Source organism: Solea senegalensis, linkage group LG15, assembly GCF_019176455.1.
Source record: "Solea senegalensis isolate Sse05_10M linkage group LG15, IFAPA_SoseM_1, whole genome shotgun sequence".
Lineage (NCBI taxonomy): Eukaryota > Metazoa > Chordata > Actinopteri > Pleuronectiformes > Soleidae > Solea > Solea senegalensis.
In genome coordinates this window covers 7089049-7108823 of record NC_058035.1, presented here as the reverse complement: position 1 = coordinate 7108823, position 19775 = coordinate 7089049, and the positions used below count along the sequence as shown (strand labels likewise).

Below are 19775 nucleotides of genomic sequence, written 5' to 3'. Positions count from 1 at the left end.
AAATATTCACATTTAAGAAGCAGAAACAATCAGAAATCTTGTTTTAATTGAATAATTGTTTCAGCTCTAATGTGGAGTATAAACTATAATCTGCTCCAACTAAAAATGAGAGGATGTAATCTTAAAGACAGGCCGGTACATGGAAACGTTTCACAGTTTCACTCATCCTCATACTGGAGAAATAAGATCTTTAAGATACACAAGCGTTCCACAAATTGTGAATTACGTGTTTTCATTTTGCAGCTGTGGAGTTTCTGTGCATTTGGCAAACAACATACTCAGCATTCTCTTACCAAGCCACATGTTTATTTCTTTTTCACCATTTTGACATTTTGTTTTTTAATCTGCACTGACGTGTGTGTGTGTGTGTTATTTTGTCTGAGAATGTGTAATACAAACAGGCGGCGATTAAGACACACACCTGTGTATACATAGCAGGTGGAGCGTTCTCCGTTTTAACACTGTTGTTTGCAGTGTTTTGAAAAGAGCACTCTTGAAGCTGGATATTTTGTTCGTCCTAAACGAGGCTCGTTTAAGACAAAAAAACAAAACGTCCTATTCTATTATGTACTCTGAATATTTTTGTACAAGTACGAGTCTACACTTTTACTTTTGTTGTACTGAGGCAAATGTTTATTACATGTTTTATCGTGTTCAGTGTCGCCAATGAGCACGGTTGTTTTTACAGAATGTGTAGAAAAGCATGAAACTGGAGTTTATTCAAGTCTCACTCACGCGGTACAAAGACTGACTTTGAATAACCACTGTGTCATTAACAGTCTCATAAATCCAAACTGTGTATTCTAAATAACTGTTTACAAATTGCGGGGCTTTAATTTCAGTCCAAATGCTCTACTTAAGCTTTTCATTTATAAAAAGGTTTACACATAAGGGAAAGCTGTTTTTATATTTCTGTCTGTCTATTTCTTTATCAAATCAGTTTCTTTATTAAATCTGATTATAAAAGTTATATAAAGTCAAGCCTCCTTTGCAGTAAGAATATTCTGTTATGGGTCAAAATGTTATGTTTTAATAGGGTGTAGCCTTTAATACGGCACATCAGTATAAACATTCTACCTACTGGTCTTCCCTTAAAACAAACATCACTATTCAAATACATTCCAGTGAAAATAGACGGGTTCACACCTTTATATAAAGCGTTTGTCAGAGTTCTCATGCACATCATCTTCCTTTCGAGTGGCTTACTGCATATCTAAGGATGGTATGTATTTTGCACCGCAGTTAAACTGAAAAGAGATTAGGAATGTGTCAGGATTACATCATTTTTATAATATAGCTGTGGTGATGGTAGTGGTGACTGAAGCTTAAAGTATACAGCGACAGCAATTAAAGGTAATGATAAATTATTATTATGAGACATCCTGTAATTCATGATTCAAAAATATATTGCTTTTGAAATTGCTTTAATTTCCTGAATTATCTTTTTGACTTTTTTCTATTTCTGAGACTTTATTAAGTCTATTAAGACTGACTTTAATCTCAGAATTCTTACTTCTTAATCTCAGAAATCTGATTTCTTAATCTTAGAATTATGACTTTAATCTCAGAATTCATGCTGTTTTATTTTTTCTTTCTTTCTTTCTGTGTGGCACTCCTCCGTAAATTTCCCCTGCAGCATAGACAAAATCTTATTTGTATTAACATTCACTGACCACTCTTTTTTTAAGGTATTATTAGGTGTACCTAATAAAGTGACCAATGATATTAGCCACCATGCTCCATTTGCTTCATAGGTTTTGATGTGTTTGTGCGTTCAGATCAGTCATCTGCATGTTTTGCTTGTAATGAGAGGTTATTTGAGTTGCTGTTGCCTTTTCTTCTCTGACATCTGGCAACAGGGTATTTTTTCATCTTTTGCCCCCCTCATTCTGATGCTCAGTTAGAACTCTACATGAATAAATACACTGTGTTGCTGATTAGATATCTGCATTATTGAGCAGTTGAGCAGGTGTACCTAATAAAGTGGCTGATGAGACGTCATCACAAGTCAAAAGTAAATGTAATTCATTACTTTCCACCTCTGATTAGCATGTTATTGTGTCAAACCCTTTATTCTCTTTAAAGAAAATAAGAACACCAGCTAACAACCAAAGCAAACTATTCATTTTTTCAGGCCTGCAGAGAAAAGAGCATAAATGGGTTAAATGGACAACTTAACAACTGATCTTTTTTCTCTTTCAGGAGACTTTCCATGTGTTTATTTGTGTTCTGGCACTGATTCCACTCTGCCACGCTCTGTGCACCACTGTGGACAAAGACGAGAAAATCAAGGGTGAGTTGATTTAATTACAACATTATCACCTGTTGGAAAATACCCTCTGCTGTGTTTGTTTGTACCATCCAGGTGTTGTGTGTTTACTAAACACCTGTCAATGAACTCAAAACTTATCAAGACCACACCATGCTGTGCACACATCGATACACGCTTATTCAGACCAGCAACTCTTATCACGGTGTGATCAGTGGGTTAACAGCTCCCTCTGAACTGTGGTTTTGTTTCTTCATGTACAGGGTGTGTGGATAAAGATGGAAACCTGCACAACTTTGGCTCTGACTGGACGAAGGACTGTACTGACTGCACATGCACAGAAAATGGGTTGACCTGCTGCAACTTGTAAGACTCCCATACTGTAATTAATGATTATCATTTCTGTTGCGGAGAGCTAGGACTGTATGTTGTTTTAGGTGGAACACCTCATCCACACAGACACTCAAACATTGTATTCTTTACTTGAAGTTATTCAAGGGGTCTGTTTTTACGAGATTTGTTTATCAGGGTCTGTTTTTACGAGATTTGTTTATCGGGGTCTGTTTTTATGAGATTTGTTTTTTCAAGGTTTTGTAGATTCGCATTAGATCAGAATTGGAACACAAATCGAATTTGTACAGAAGTGTGTTGAATTCACCTAATATCATTTTTTACCCCAAAACAGACCCCCGCAAGAAAATCTCGTAAAAACAGCCCCTGAAAATAAATCTTGTAAAAACAGACCCTGAAAACAAAATATCTTGTAAAAATAGACCCTGAAAAAAAATCTCATATTGTAATTCTCCCTAAACAAAAAATGTAATGATACATTAATTGAGACAGTTTTGTTATTGTTGTTTGTTTCACCTCAGATTTAAAATCCTCTCTCTCTTTCTCAGGTTTCCAGATGATGACATTCCTCTAGAGTGTGAGCTGATGGTAAATAAAACAGACTGCACTTTCAGGATCGTGCAGAAGTCGGATAATACAAAATATTGTGACCTTAACTGAGCACATGACAGTGTGGCCTTTGCTCTGGCCGTACAGTAGGTGACGAAGACAAAGGCTAATCAAACTTGGTCTTTTTTAAATGCCAGTTTTAATAAAGTCATGACCTGCTCCACCAATCGCCTGCTCATTGTCTCTTTAGCTGCACGTGCAGCTGTTGTCATTATCCGGATGTAATTGAATGAATCCACCACTGTGTGACAGCAGAGCTTGGTGCTCAGAGTCTGTATGGCACCCAAAGGGCTCCAACAGCCCAATAATAGCAATGCTCCTCCAGTAGCTGCTGTCTCTGACACAAACGCTGTGGCTCTCATCATCTCCAACTCTCATCTCCGTGGATTCACACCTGTTCAGACCATCATTGTTTCTGTTGTCCTGGCATCACAGGGACACTCCACGTCGCCAGCCCATCACGTAAGTGATTAATTCCTCTTTTATTTTTACTCATTCTTTTATTAGTTGTTAAATGTATGCTCTCCTGTCTCCCCACCCCTCCACTGTCATTTTGTCTCTCGGTGTCCACAGATGTGCAGGTGTGCTATATGTGTCTCCCTCTGCCTTTGGCACTGAATGATGGCTCCAAACAATAGAAGCCTACAAGGCATAAATCATGCATCCAAATTTCACATAAAAAAGAGACATGAGATAAAATAAACATAAACTGTATCGCATGAATGTTTAATATTCAGTGTGAAAATGTGGATAAAAGAATTGTTCCTGGCAGTATTCATAGCAGAAATGTCTTGGGAGATATCACCCACAGTCCATGAGACCCCCAGCAGAGAATAATGAGGCTCCAGCCATTATTTCAAGTCGATCTCTCATCAGTGTGTGCTGCTGATATCCTAGCTCCTCCACACACAGAAGATGAAAAGGCAAATTGTCTGTTGAAACATGTAATAAATATCATTTTTACATTTTATATCCATACATATGAATCTTTGACAATGCCCAGAATTCATTTAATTTAAGTTGGACTTTGAAACCTACTTGATGCTCATATTACATTAAGTTAAGTAAATGACACTTTGTTTGTATTGTACTTTATAAAGAAAAAGAAAAAGAGTCATTGTTAAACACCAGGGGAACATTTTTACATTGAAGTACATGCAATTTTGTGCAGGAAAACTATGTAATGCCGGAATATTGTGGAAGGAAAATGACAGTGAGTCAGAAAGCACCATTTTGTCAGATTTTGTCTGTCACTTCACTGAAGAAGGAAAGGAGAATATGATGGGCAGTGCAGAGCAGGTCACAGTGTTCCTTATCCTGCAGATGTTTTCTCTGGCTGGGACTCACACAGAACCACCACATAATGCTGCATGTGTATGTGTCACTGTCACATCACTGTATCATGACAAGTTCAGACTTGCCTATTAATGAGTTTTGTGTTATTTGGGGTTTCCTGCCGATATTTTTTGCTTCCTGTGACCTGTTACAGCTGGCTGCAGGTGACAAATAAAATCTGTTTTTTTTCCCGCTTCCCCCCCCGGAGAAAGGACGATGTCGTGCCTTCCTGCCTGCAGCTCACTTACCACACTGCCAGTGTAGGTCAATCATGATGCAGTGTGAAGGGGCTGATAGCTAAGTGTGTGCAACATCAATGGGAAAAAACAGGCTCTTCTCTTTCCATGCTGGTTTTCACTGCACATGGCAGGAGAAAGAGAGAGAGAGAGATAGTGAGAGAGAAAGAGAGAGAGAGAGAGAGAGATCAATTTTTCGTATTCTGACAATCGTGCCCTTTCACTACCACAAATTACATCATTTGTCGTTGTATCAAATGTTTGCACAGCAATCTTAATGCCAATAATCTGTTACACCTGGAGGATTCTTTGAGTGTGAGTATAGATCTTACAGAAAAAGAGAATGGTATAGTTACTGTAAGATAAAGCCCTGACACTGATACTGTGCTGCTGTAGAGATCCTTGCATATAATCCACATAGTGTAGAGAAAAATAAACAGACACCTTGTGTCTATTTTTGTCTCTATTAGTGTAAATTATGAAAAGACATGTTTTGTTTGAGCTGTGCTGTGACACCAGCTAATGAGACCTCCTCACAACGTGCTAAATCACAATTCTAACTTTTTTATATTCACCATCTTAATTTAGCACTGGACAGTTCCGGGTGGTTGGTTTTTGTAGGTATTTGGTCAATCGAAAATGCATGTATTGTTATTTCTTTTGGACCATTTAAAAAAATAGAAAATATATATATGATTTTACCTAAAATGTACCTGAATATTCTGTTGATCAGGTTTCTCTGCAAACCAGGGTTTTGAAAATAAATGTTTCAGTTTCATTTGAATGCCTTGTCCAGCATCTTAATTAGTTTAATTTTTAATTTTCTTACAGCACCAGCCCAGTAGTATTTATTGCATTATAAGCAGCTAAATGAAGCAGTTTGTTAAAAAAACAACAACAAAGAAATGTATCGTTCAATTCTGGTTTAAACCAGGCCTGAAAAACATTATTGTTTACTCCAGCTTTTTCTTAAATTCTTTGTTAAGTATTCATGCTTGTCTTTTAAACACACTTTTTTATTCACATCACACTTGTATCCCTCATGATTTAATGATATTTAAATTTTTTATGTAATTTTGCTTTTATTATTATGATTCATGTTATTTCAATGCCTTGCCTTGGAGGAAAATAAATTTGCCACTGATACTATTACAAATCAAATCAGCACCCATGTATAATGATTTGAATATTGTCTTAGTCTGAAACATTTGAACCAAATCTTATGGCAACCCATGCAATTATATTAATAGATATTTCTAGTTTGAGCAGAAGTAGTGGCTTTTAGGCATAGACAAAGTGCTTTTGCTTTCTTGAGCCTAATGTCAGTGATCACACGGTGCACCTTTCCTACAAGCCTCCTTCCTCCTCAGCTACCTGTTGAACTTTCCTTTCCAAGGATATTTCTATAGCACTCTTCATACACAGGATAACTCAAAGTGCTTTACAAAGTCATAGAAATACATTAAGAACATCACGGCATAAAAGCAATACATTAAAAAGACATTCCCTCCCTCCCTCCTGACCTCAGCAACACTGACTCCCTCCCACATTTCAAATCCAAACTAAAAGCTCACCTGTTCAGAATATCATACTCTCCGTGACCACACAGCACTGTTCAATGTTATTGTCTTTTATTATTATTATTATTATTATTATTATTAATAATAATAATCAAAATGAAATATAGACATTAAAATCAAACTGAGAGATAATAGAGTGTGACTGGCCAATATATAGTGCATTCAAAAGACAAGAATGAATTGATAAATAAGATGACTATTGAAGAATTTAAGGAAAAGCTGCCGTCAACAATCATGTTTTCAGGCCTGAACACTATCACTTGTACGTGAACACATTTCAATACATTTGGAAGCTATGCAAGTGATTTTTGTTTTATTTCCTGTCTCCCACTGTGTCTCTCTCTCTCGCTCTCTGTGTCTCAGATGCATGTTTTCAGAGGGCTGGGATGGACAGTTTGATCCTGGAGGTTGGTGACACTGAACTCTTGGTGAAATGTCCCTGAGTGGCAACACAAGCCAGTCTCCTCCATCGACGTCAAGTCTATCGTCACCACTGAACGGCTCCACCGCTCCACTTTCCCTAACGTCAGACGAGGGAAGGGGCAGTCATGAGTCTGTGCAGTGGCCAGGCGATGAGACCCAGTTTCTCTCAAACCTCTTTGTTCTCGGCCACGATGAGCAGTGCCATATGTCTCCTGTACTCACAGGGGTTCTAGTGGTGTGGTACAGCGTTACAATGGTGCTCGGGCTGGTGGGAAACATCGGCCTCATCTGCATCATCGCTCGTCGGAGGGAAAAAGTCAACGTCACCAGTATTTTCATCTGCAACCTTTCTTTCTCTGACATTCTGGTGTGTGTGTTCTGCCTTCCTTTCACTGTCATATACACGCTAATGGATCATTGGGTGTTTGGGTCACTATTATGTCGCCTGGTGCCTTTCATCCAGTGTGTGTCTGTGACTGTTTCCGTGCTGTCTCTAGTGTTCATTGCTCTGGAACGACATCAGCTCATCCTCAACCCCTCTGGGTGGAAACCGAGTGTTCCTCAGGCCTACATGGCAGTTGTTATCATTTGGATTTTAGCCTGCTTCACCTCCACGCCATTCTTGGCCTTTCAGCTTCTCACAAATGAGCCCTACGCTAACGTAATCCTGCCCCAGTCTCCACTTCTTCACCAAGCCTCCTCTCAGGCTTATTTCAACGTGTCTCTGCCTCAACCTGCCTCTTACACACACAAAAACTCATCTGTGCCGACAAATGCATACCGCACCTTTTTGTCTTTTGTACCCACAATTCCAAACATGGAGGCCTGTCTGGAACACTGGCCATCCCAGCAACACAGGCTCGCTTACACCACGTGGCTCCTGCTGTTCCAGTACTGTGGCCCACTATTGCTGGTCCTCCTCTGCTATGTTAGAGTTTTTGTACGCCTTCGTCACCGCAAAGAGATGCTTGACCGTGCCAGGACCCAAGAGAGTCAGCGCATGGCCCAAAGCCGCCGAATCAACATCATGCTTGTCACCCTTATTACAGCGTTTGCCCTTTGCTGGCTGCCACTCACCATCTTCAATGTGGTATCGGACTGGAACCAGGAGGCTCTGCCCATCTGCCACCACAACCTGCTCTTTTCTCTCTGCCACTTATTGGCCATGTCATCCACCTGCATCAACCCCATCATCTACGGCTTCCTCAACTCCAACTTCAGGCAGGAGGTGAGAGAGGTGTTCTTGCACTGCCGCTGCCACCCACTGGAAGAAGAGTGTGAGCAGTTCCCGATGTCCATTGTGCACATGGAAGTGTCACACTCCTCTGCGCCTCTGAACTGCAGGAGCAACTCAGTCGATTGATAGTCAAAAGTGTATGTGTGTTTAACATCAGTATTTTCACATAATTATTCCAAAGGAGCATGTAAAAAAAAAAGCTATTTAAAGAATGTGAAATTTATCATATCCAACTGTAAATACTAATGTATATTCCTCTACTGCTGTTGTTTATTTGCATGTTGTACAACCAAAAAATAAATAAAACATTTATCCATTTTATACTTGCCGGAAATACTTTAATGTCTAGTTTGGTGTAAATTATATTTCACACACACAAAGCAAAAGATGATACCAAATCATTTATTTGACTGAAATCTGTCAAAAAAGAGCAAATGTGATCAATGAACAGGACATTTTCACAGGAGACATTTTGAGAAGTCTTGTAATTTGTATGCTTTTAACAGAATGTCTTCTGTGAAAAAGGTCTACATGCTGTCTCTGTCTGATTCGAGTGCAGTAACTCTGCCCATTGTTCATTCCATCATTTGTACCTACTATGGCATTATCAGTGTTTTTAATGAATATATGTGAGTGTACTGAAGACTTCATAGTTATCACTTCTCAGATCAAAATTACGTGAGTGGAGAATCAGTGGCATGTAGAAAGGAGAGCTCTAGTATTCAAGGCTTGTGCCACTTTCTACAAATGCATGCTTGTACTCTTGTTTTAGTTGTTATGGAATTGTTTGTACTAGAAAAAAAAAGTAACGTGTGCAGTTTGTTATTATAAACGAGTCACATTTTAAAAACATTTAATGAGTAGACTGCTGCAGTTGTATTTCTCACATTTTACTACTTTTGTATGTTTACGGCATACTTGTGCAGTATAAGCAGTGTGTGAAGTTAGTGAGGTTAGAAGGTCTAACTGTGATTTATTTGACTTATGAAAGTACTTATGTAACAGTTTATGATGTATATTATATGATGCTGAAATGTACATTGGGGGTTGATAAATAAACCAGTAATATGTGTTTGTGTGAGGCTTTTGAAATGTATGTATTTACCATTTGGGTGTCTTTGTTAATGCATCATATTTGTGGAGTTTTCCATGACACCACTGTCTGTCTGTCAAACATTTTTTTTCTGATAATGACACATATATATGAGAGACTGCACCACTGTGTAAATCCGTGCCTGGTTTTATAATCTCACCAGCCGAGGCTGTTTATTGAATGTGAGGATCCATATTTTAACTACAAACAAAGGCAATCCGCCTTTGTTTGTAGTTAAAATATGGGATTTCCTTTTCCTGTAACATACAAAATATTTTCCTTGCAAGGAGGTGAAAAACACTGTATGGTAAAACTAGTGTGGTCTAAGATTAGATTGTTTAAAAGTTTGTTTCCCAAACTAATTCAGAAACTCACAAATGCATACAGAATATTATTTGACACATCTGAGATAATATTTGTCTGCAAATACAATTGAGATGTCAATGTAAATTTTCTCAAACTTAACCAGTTCCTCAGAAATTAGGTTCTGCCTCATCATAAGGACCAGTTTTTGCTCTTTTTAAGGACTACTTGTCCCGACAAGGTTAGTGTTTGTGGCAGAAAAGTACACCAACACACACACACACACACACACACCATTCATACTCACACACATAAAAACACTAAAGTACAGGGTAATAATCCGGGTAATAGAAGTAAATGAATAGAATGAATAAGGTAAGGATCCTCCTTATACTTAGCTTTTTGTTATAACAACTATTCCTGCAAAAAACTAATCGTATTTGTTTATTTATGTATTTGTGGGTAGTTTTATGTACATGTCTGCTATTGTGAAGAATCCATAATTCCACGGTAAAATATGTACAATTGCCTTTGAATTATGGCTAGTCAGAATAAAAATGTCGATATCTCAAAGAGGAATTTCTAGTGTGATGGAAAATTATACCGCGTGATATTAACAAATGGACAATAAAGACAACAACAGAACTTCGGAGCAAGATAAAAGAATACATATGTATACAAATCAAATATGTTAAAACATAAATAAGCAGATAAAAGCAAGCCGGGGGTTACATCCCGACATACAAAAATATATGTATTTATAAACAAATATTGAAATGGGAGCCCACATCTACAGTCATTATGGGCTTTGGATTTAAACTGAAGCTATTGTCATTAGGTATAATTCAAACTCTTTAAAGAAAACACAAAATATATATTTTCTTCTCACTTAATTTTCTGTGAATATGAACCATTGCTTAAAATATAAAATGTTGGATTACAAAATACTCCTTTTTGTGTTTTGCATTGGTCTTTAGGAAACTACATTTTCAAACAAGAGTTCAAAGTCATAGATAATATAATACAGAATATATCTCCAAATGTTTTGCCACAGATTACGGGTGTGTGTACACCTCCAGTCTCAGCATGGGAATCACAGAAAAAGCATCGTAAATCAATATCACTATTGAATTTCACTGAGAGAGACTTTACTGGATAGCACCGGTGAATAATTTTAAAGGGAACATCTTTAACCAAAATACATTTTTGCAGCACAGGTTATTTATATGGTTGTTCCAGAAGGTTACTACAGGAGGGACAGATACAACATCAGATTGGAATATGTCAAAGTGGCATCATAGATAGTCATGGAGAAATTGACGTAATTTGTCCAAGAAAGAAAGTCATTTTGATGATTTACAATGTTAATTTTGACAAAAAAGAACTCAAACACTGTTCAATAAAGTCTAACGGCCAACATTTGCATAGTATCTGGGCAGGAAGTGACGTATGTTTAACTATCAGCCAATGATTGCCTTCTGTCCCACAATGCATTGCATCACAAACTGCACCCGGGAACGATGCTTTCTGTCGCTCGGCATTTGCCTGAATTGCACAATATAGTCCTCCCCGCTGCTTAAAGTAAGTTCCCGCAACACTTAGAACACTGAGGGTCAAGTGTGTTCGTGTGTGTGTGTACTGTTAACATTTATAAAACATGTTTATGTTATGTCACAACACATTACGGAAGTGTGAATCCCCCCCTCCCCCGTTAGCAACACCAGCATAACGCTAACAAAGTTAGTTAGCTCGCTAGTTTAACCGTAAAACTTGAGGTAAACATGTCATGGAAAACTATAATTAATGTGACTATTGCTGCCAGGTTATACATATATACTAGTATATGTATGTTTTTTAATCGATACCAGTTGTCGAAAACATGTACTTTGTACTGTACGCTGTGTCCGGGTGGTTAGCGAACCACCGCTGAATTCGGGCTTAATTTGTGTCATTAATTTACCATCTACAAAATGACTTTGCCGTGATTTCATGCGTCACGTGTCTTCATTTTAGCCTTTGGTAATATGAAAGTGCGATTTTCTTTGTACGTTCACCGCCACTTTATTAGGCACACAGGACCCTATAAACGTCTCACTTCGTGTGGCCTGGTTTGTCATTTGCTTCAGTGTTTGGCGTTCAGTGATTGTCCTCCACATACCATGGATGTGACAGTTGGCCATTTAAGCTTTTGTTTTAGAATAGAATAGGACATGTATTGTCATTGTGCATTCGCAATTGGATGCAGTCCTGCCAGTAGAGAATTTTGTCAAAAATACATTTAGAAACTTCTAAGAACATAAACACACACATAGCCATAGAAGACATTTCACATTCTACAGTTTTTCATAGCACAGTCCCTTTTCGGATAGACGAAAGACAGAAAAGACGAAAGACAGAAAAGTAAGGGATTAAAATCAGAGATTAAATCAAATAATCTCTCAGAATTAAAAAGCCAATATTAACAATTATTATTGATTAAATTGTTATTTCTTGATAATTCAGAAAATGTTTAAAAACGTCAAATGTCCTCAAATATCTTGTTTTGTCCACAAACTCACAATATTATTTATTTTTCTGTGACAGAGGGGAAAGAAACCAGAACATTTTAAAAGCTAAAGTCACAGCAAAATGAATTGAGTAGCATTATCAAAATAATCAATTAATATCGTGATTGATTAATAAGTGATTGTTCCACTACTGCACTATATTATTTACATTTCTGGAGGATGTCTCAAATTCAACCATAATGAAGAACTGTGTGCAGTTTATCAAGGAAAACTGAATCATTTAAGGATAAACTATCATGGCATTTTTTTTAATCTGGAAGAAAAAAAAGCTTTATTTGACTAAAAGCATCAAAAACTTCACTAGCCATCACTGGTTTTACTGTTTAGTAAGACATTTTTTAATTGTGTTCGATCACTTTTTTTTTGTTTAGTTGTTTTTACCATTTCATTAAATCTCAGCAGGATTCATCCATAAAATATCAAATGTGTGGAACACACAAAAGAGTGGAGTGACTAAAACAATTATAAAAATAAACTGCCCTGATTTGACCACTTATTGATATTCATTCTCCTTGATTGGTTTAGTCAGAAAAAAGGGACCATGGAGTGCAAGTAAAATTAAAAGCCGATCTTCGTAAAAATGTCCTAATTTTTTGTAGGTGAATTTTGGAGCTATAGAAGCCAGTAATGACTACAAGCCAAAGCAGTCCGGTTCTTAAAGGTACTGTGCACCATCTTAGTCTTGCTACAGTTAATTCATACTGAATTTAATGGGTCATGGTTGAAGTTTATAACAGTTGTCATTATATATGCAGATGTTGTGGCCTATGTTGATGTGTGGTCGTCCGAGAAAACAGCAAATTTTTCAAAACCATTTGTCCAGCAGCTGCAGGAAATGGGTGCTCAGGTGAGACCAGGGAATACATTGTAGTATACAAATGTTACTCTGTTTAAATACAGCAGATCTAAATTTGCCTTTTCATTTTACAGGTATCAAAAACATTCAATAAACAAGTCACACACGTCATTTTCAACAATGGTCACCTGGCCACATGGAGAAAAGCTAAGAAAAGTAATGTGAAGCTTGTCTCCGTTCTCTGGGTTGGCAGGTCAGTGAGTTGTGTGCTTTTTTCAACACATTTTTTGATGGTATTGTTATGAAGTTGAGTCAAGATTTTACTGAATTTACTATTTGAAAGTGTTTGTTTTTTGATTAAATGATGTCCAGGTGTTATGACGACGGCGTGCATGTAGACGAGGACTTGTATGCAGCTATAAATGATGAAAGCAATCCTGTATTGATGAACAAGAAAGTGAGTTGAGTCAGATTTCAGTGCAATGCTTATGTTGCTGTCACAGTTCAAGTTGTCGTGTACAAAAACATATACTTTGAAGGCAAATTTTGGTTATGAAACTAGATCTTAATTTGGAAATAAAAGGCAAACATAAATACAAACAGTAAAGAACAGTTCTCTACCCGATGATGGGAACTTGACCTGGTTTTGTCCTTGAAAGTGTTGAAATGTGCTTTTATTTTTTAATTTGTCATATTTGTGTTTGACTCATGAAGCATCGCTGCATGCAGCCAAAAGATTCTCCGGAACGGACACCTGAAAATGACAGACGCATGAAGAAGAAATTAGACAAGATGATGAAAGACCGTGTTCCAAAACAACCTCTAGGTAAGACATTGTTACACATTTTTTGGTAATGTTTAAATAAGACCACATGATTAAGTTTGTCATCTGACAAGTGTTTTTACAGTCACAGATGTGTCTCCCATCATCATTGATGAAGAGAGTGGAATCATCTACAGCCCTGCGTTGAAAAGATCAGATTATATGGCAAAACGTTTGAAAGACATGAAAGAAAAGCGGGAAAACCTCTCACTCAGTGGTATGAAGAGCTGCAGGTGTACAGGCTGATGATCACTTTTAAACTGACAACCACTTGACTCAAATGTCACTGTTTTTCAGAGTCACAAATGGTTGAATCCTGCTCACCCACCGAGCTGAATCCTTCTCTTGGGAGCACGCCGACTGTTCAAAAATTAATGTGTAAGAAAACTTTTGATCTTCTCAATACAGATCATTGTGTGTGTGGGTGGGTGAAAAACGCTAATGAAATATTGACTAGTGTGAATTGAAATTTAATAATGATTTAATGTATAGTTTTTAGAATCTTGCTTTGTTAAAACTGCCCCTAAAATCATCAGCATCTTTTTGAAGTTTCCCTCTGAATGTGTAGTCTTTATGTTCTTTACTCTGACAGCTCTTAAGAAAAATACATTAGTCTCTTTGCCACATTGTGATAGCATTTCTCTTCACCTCTTTATTTAAGTGTTCCACTCTTAATTAGTAGACGTATAGTAAACAACTAAATATGTGAGCTTGTGAAGCAGAAGCAGCTACTTGTGGGTTTCTGTTAAAATAATCCAGATAAACACCGTAGAAAATAAAAGCAAGTGGCTGAAATATTCATAAAACCTTAAATTACTATTACTAATTAGTATTATTCTTTCCTCAATATGCAGTTCACCAGGAGGATGATTCCTGTGCGTCTGTCGCTGAACCTGGCTGCTTACCTGATAAACAAAATGGAAAAACACAAGTTGATGCTACTGACCATGGACATCTTGAAAAACACCACAGGACAGGTTCGGAAAAGCCGTGGCTGTCACCCTGTCGTGAAGTGCACCCTGCTGCGAAAATTATATCGAGTCCTTTGAAATGCCCTGATTTTGACAATGAAGAAGGAAACAGACAACAAAAGCAGAGGAGGTCATCAGTCAGAAGAAAGCCAGCAGAGAAATACACATCTGTGGGTTCGTTGGAAAATCCTCACCAGCGTGCAAAATCGGATAACACGGAGAACTTTACAAAAGAAAAAAGGCAATCACGGATAAAATCATCCAGCCTATCGTCTAAAATATCTGAAAAGGGAAAACTGCACGTTAATGAAACCTTTACAGAGACTCAGACCACTCCTTGTCCTGATAATGTGAAATTGTCTAGTTGTCTCTCATCCCCAGCCATTTCACGTGATGCTGCTGTTAGACTGTCAAAAGACACTGCAACTCCACGACGGAGACTGGAACAGAAAATTTCCAAAGGAGCCAGACCATCATTTTCTGCCTTGATCCGAACATTCACAATATCCAATGAGTCTCCCAGTATTGCCCCAGTTTCTGCTGAAGGTGATGATGATGCGTTTGAGGACTATTTTTCACCAGCAAACCACCACCAGAGATCAAAAAATCGTCTCCTGTCTAATCTCTCTGTGGAGAGTGACATCCATATTCCTCTTGAGTTGGACCCTGTCCCGAAAAAGAGGACAGCAAGGAGAAGTGAAGGCAGTGGGACTGAATGTAGTGGTAAAAAGAGGAGGAAACTGAATGAGAGTCCATGTGGCAAAACTCAACATCAGCAGTTGGATTCAAACCCGCAACAGGATGTTGGAGAATCTGTGCCTGCCTTGGACAGTCCAAGTTGCAGTTTAACACTTGTGGCTAAAAGGCGAAGACAGAGCACCTTGCCGTTTACAAGCACCAGTACAATTACAACTGACACATTAAAACACAGACGAGCATCCGAACAATCAGTGTTAACAGGAGATAAGCCAGTACCAGAGATGGAGAAAAAATCTGAAGTCAGTGTTCGTTCTCACACTGTGGAAAGTGAGTAAAAAGGCCCGACTTCAGAGTTTATTAGATTACCTTCATCTTAATGAAATCAAGATAACACCAATGCTGTTTTAATATGTTGCCCAAAGTGAATGCTTATTTTCTGAATGTCATATTTTAAAGAGAAGAATAAAAAATTATCTTCAACATAAATGAGGCCTTTTTCCATAAATATCCATGTAAGTTCTGTGTGTATGTGACTCTTAAAGAACTAATTTGTAACATCTCAGGAATGTGTATATTTCTATGTTATGTATATTTAAGTTTAAAAGTTTGAGAGGTTCTATTAATGTCTCTGTGGGTTTATGATGGATCATGGGATGAAACTGCTTTGGAAGCTGAGTTTGTATGTAGGTGTGTTACTGTCAGTATGTGGTCCAGTCCTGACCCCCAAGACTTCAAACAGGTTAAGTAGTTGTGCAACTGAATGGCTTCATATTTTTCAACTGAAGCCTTTACTCTTCCATAAACAATCAGTATTTTATATATATGTGTATGTATGTATATATACATATATATACATATATACATATATGATTACACAAACATTAACAGTGCCTGCTGTGTGGGAGCTTGAGTGTCACACCCCCTTAAACTGTTTTCATCTGTTTTTCTTGTTTTCAAATGTAGGTACAGGAAATGAATGCACAGTTGCAGCTGGATTAATAGAGATCAACTCTGAAGGCGATGTAACTCACAGTGAGCAGATGAGCTTGTCTCTTAAGAAGATGGACAGTGGGGCAAAGGTAAGAAAACCGGATCCAAAGTCCAACTGACTTAAACTCTACAGTTTTAGAATTTAGTATAATTATGGAATTTTCTTGCAGTGAATAACAATTTTATCTAATTAATTCACCAATGGGTATCTTCTTATTCATAACAAGACGCTGCTCTGGCTCAGAATTTTAAACAGAATATTCCTTGCCTACTTTTCCTTGCCGACTGCTCTTCTTAGTTTGTGATCTCAGCCTGAGTTTTGTAACATATGTCTCTGGTAAAGCTGTCCAAATGAATGAATGAAGTCAGTGCTGTGTCCTAACAAGAATAGCTGTGCAAATGTGTGTGTAATTGTATCCTTTTTAGGTATTTCCTCCATAAGGTCATACACTTCCATAACTGTAGGCGTTTGACGCATTGAGCCAAGAGGTTTTGTCTGGTCCTGAGGGTTTCCTGTGTTTTGCCTGTGTGATGGTAGCGTACAACTTCCTCGCCTGTGAAATGCACCTGGGCTTTGTTTTCGTTACGCTAGTAACCTCAACAAGCTGTAGCTGCAAAAAGTGAAACATGACGTCATGTCCCCCTGGGATCTGTCATGGTTTGACTTCATTGTAGCCTCATTACAGAGATGTTGTAGTTGTTGTTCTATTGGCTCTAAAAAGAGCATGATAACAGATTAATGTCCACATGTGGTTCACACAAAGTATTGTGCTTTTTTGATGACTAGTGGAAAATCTGCGTGGCTCACAGATCTTTGAAGTGCAGATGGTGAACAATGATAAAACTCATGTTGCACAACTTTGGGCAAGTGACAATCTTGTGTTTTCAGATTCATAACTGATATTTTCTAATTGGCTCTTACAGCGCTAGTGAACCCCTTTTCTATAGATTCAAGGTCTTCATCTCTCTTTGATATCTGAATCAGTATGCACAAAACAGTAGCCAACCATCAAGGCCTCCTTGTCACGGAGTGAAGAATTTCTGTCATTTGTGCTTAGAGGCCTGCAGCAGTTCATACTAGCTCTTTGTCATAAGCTCATTCTTCAATGCCTGTTTTCTTGTGTTGCTGCCAGAACACGTCCAGTGTTCACTGCATAAGATAAGCCGTGTTCAGGAATCTTAAGGCAAAGGCTTTTCGTATGTTGAGCCGTTTCTTCTTTATTTTTTTGCCTTCGGGCTGTTTCCCTGTATTATTAGAAGCCTGAATGCAGATTGTTAAAATAAAGGAATATTAAAACAAAGCTGCATGTTCCCCACATGTGTGCGTGGGTTTTCTCCGGGTTCTCCGGCTTCCTCCCACAGTCCAAAAACATGCAGTAGGGGGATTATTGGACACCCTAAATTGGCCATAGGTGTGAATGTGAGAGTGAATGGTTTAACTGTTCAGGGTGTACCCGCCTATCTCCCTATGTCAACTGAGATTAGCACAGCGAACCTCATGTGGAGGATAAAGTGGTGGAAGATAGATGGATGGATTAATACAAAGCAAAAAGTACAGGACGGAGCCACAGTAATTGCTTGATGATTATCGTCTATCCTCCTGCGCGATCAGATCACAAGTGTACAGGTACAGCTGTGTCTGCTTCTTCAGATCCAATCACACTGAGTAGTGGTAGTAGTAGATGTCACTTTTGTGTGTCTGATTACCAATATCACAACTTTAAAAGTCTACAGATATCGGTCAGATATAGTTTTTAATCACTTTTAAATAAAACCTTTACACTGTTTGCCACTGGTGTAGCAGCTGTCACTCACCCTCTGGTCACATGACAGTGGTGCCTAACGCCTCACTTCTCTTCTCATCTGTAAGTTTTTGTGTGATATTTAAGATGTACAGCTTGTATCTTATTTTACAATTGACAGTTGTACAATTTGACACTACAGGTCCATCAAAACAATAACAAACAGACTCAGGAACAGCTTCTACCCACTAGCCATCACTACACTGAACACAAACAGACACTGACACACACACACACACACTCACACCACCCAAGGACAATGTGCATATATTGTATTGTACATATTATCTATTTATCTATTATATATCCCTTTGCACTGAACACCTTGTCCCTTTTTTTTTATTACCTGTACTTTTTTACATGTACTTTGACACTTGGTTGCTGCTATAATTTCGTTGTACATTGTGCAATGACAATAAAAAGGATTCTGATTCTGATTCTGAATCTTTCATCGCTAACAAAAAACAAATTCAGGCACACTCATTCATTCTCGCTTGACTGACTTTCTCCTTAGCTGACTTCCCTCAAAACACTTGACCACATTATTTATTTTTTCTAATTGTTAGAATTGTGTTTCATCTTACAGCTGCCTGTGTAGTCGTACAATGATTCGCTCAACTCTTTTTGCCTTTCTCTCTTTCAACGTGTCACTTGATTGTCGCTGATAAAGATATGATGGATCATTCAGGTTAAGGCTTAATTCATGGTTAAAACTTTGTTCTCAGTTACTTTCCATATTAGTCGTCATGGTTAATGTGATGTTCAACTGGTTGGGGAGGGCTGTGTGGAAAAAAACTGGTGGTCCTGTTTGTAGCTGTGTTTGTGCTGATGAGAGATGGCTTGCTGTTTTGTGACCAGAACACGTGGCAGGATGGACCACAGTCACCGGGTTACAAATGTTCACTTCTGTTTCAGTGGATCTGAAAATGTTTTTCATCAGCTCATGGCCTCAGTGTTTGATTTCCTGTTTGGTTTCTGTCCAGTTAAACATATGGCGGGGTTATGTAAAGTGCATGCACCACTCAAAAGAAGCCATTTATTACATTTTAAAGGTTATTTTTTTTAATCTACTTGGATGGTTCGATTTTTCGTTGTGGAGTTCTCATAATGGATATGTATTTTCTGTGTTCTCATTTTTGCTCTAGCAACCAAATAAAGACAGGGTACACCCAGGACAGGTCACCAGTCATGGCAGGGTCAACATACAGAGACAAACAATCGTTCATTCTCACACCTACAGTCAATTTAGAGACTTCAGTTAACCTTCAAGTAACCCCCTCACACACACACACACACACACACACGGGGAGAACATGCAAACTCAACATAGATGGGCCCTCGGTTGAAAACAGGATTCAAACTGGTTACCTTCTTTTTTGTGTGGAAACAATGCACTGTACCACTGTGTGATGCTATGTTTTTAATGTTTAGCAAATAATGTATATCTCTAAGCTTTGTACACAGATTTTTTTTAATGTTTTCCAGGGGGAAAAAATTTAATTTTAAAGAAAATACTGTTTTCTCCATCATAAGTTTTGTGTGTTTATTATTGTTTCAGGCTGTGAGAACATTGGTTATGACAAGCATGCCTACTGAGTAAGTTTCACTTAAGATAAATGTCACTACTTGGTAAATAGATAATGTTCTTTGGTTTGATTTGTCATGTTTTCATGTTTGTACTCTGTTTATGT

General features: G+C 38.0%; 3 protein-coding genes across 4 annotated transcripts in view; all 3 read left to right on the top strand.

Annotated features, from left to right (window-relative positions):
- Positions 1 to 20: 20 nt before the first annotated feature.
- On the top strand, positions 21 to 3392 carry si:ch73-288o11.4 (beta-microseminoprotein). Its single transcript, XM_044046471.1, has 4 exons — positions 21 to 1222; positions 2203 to 2293; positions 2533 to 2635; positions 3169 to 3392. The coding sequence occupies exons 1-4, from the start codon at positions 1220 to 1222 to the stop codon at positions 3278 to 3280; spliced, it is 309 nt and encodes a 102-aa protein (XP_043902406.1). The 5' UTR covers positions 21 to 1219; the 3' UTR covers positions 3281 to 3392.
- Positions 3393 to 3546: 154 nt separating this feature from the next.
- On the top strand, positions 3547 to 9097 carry LOC122781569 (neuropeptide Y receptor type 4-like). The gene is made up of 2 exons (XM_044045294.1): positions 3547 to 3691; positions 6744 to 9097. Exon 2 carries the CDS (start codon positions 6814 to 6816, stop codon positions 8164 to 8166), a length of 1353 nt encoding a protein of 450 aa, XP_043901229.1. The 5' UTR covers positions 3547 to 3691; positions 6744 to 6813; the 3' UTR covers positions 8167 to 9097.
- A 1836-nt stretch (positions 9098 to 10933) lies between these two features.
- Positions 10934 to 19775, top strand: part of mcph1 (microcephalin 1) — a 28612-nt gene continuing 19770 nt past the window's right edge. For both annotated transcript variants that reach the window (XM_044046032.1, XM_044046033.1), the window contains exons 1-11: positions 10934 to 11017; positions 12603 to 12664; positions 12759 to 12850; positions 12934 to 13052; positions 13172 to 13256; positions 13514 to 13625; positions 13708 to 13839; positions 13920 to 14000; positions 14477 to 15619; positions 16256 to 16371; positions 19643 to 19680. In XM_044046032.1, coding sequence (XP_043901967.1) covers positions 12631 to 12664; positions 12759 to 12850; positions 12934 to 13052; positions 13172 to 13256; positions 13514 to 13625; positions 13708 to 13839; positions 13920 to 14000; positions 14477 to 15619; positions 16256 to 16371; positions 19643 to 19680 — 1952 coding nt within the window. In that variant the 5' untranslated portion in view covers positions 10934 to 11017; positions 12603 to 12630. The remainder of the gene's footprint in view (positions 11018 to 12602; positions 12665 to 12758; positions 12851 to 12933; positions 13053 to 13171; positions 13257 to 13513; positions 13626 to 13707; positions 13840 to 13919; positions 14001 to 14476; positions 15620 to 16255; positions 16372 to 19642; positions 19681 to 19775) is intronic.

Coding starts and splice junctions, on each gene's coding strand:
- si:ch73-288o11.4 (XM_044046471.1), top strand. Junction 2,294..2,532: donor CAAAGACGAGAAAATCAAGG/GTGAGTTGATTT, acceptor CTTCATGTACAG/GGTGTGTGGATAAAGATGGA. Junction 2,636..3,168: donor GGGTTGACCTGCTGCAACTT/GTAAGACTCCCA, acceptor TCTCTTTCTCAG/GTTTCCAGATGATGACATTC.
- LOC122781569 (XM_044045294.1), top strand. CDS start 6,814: ATGTCCCTGAGTGGCAACACAAGCCAGTCTCCTCCATCGACGTCAAGT.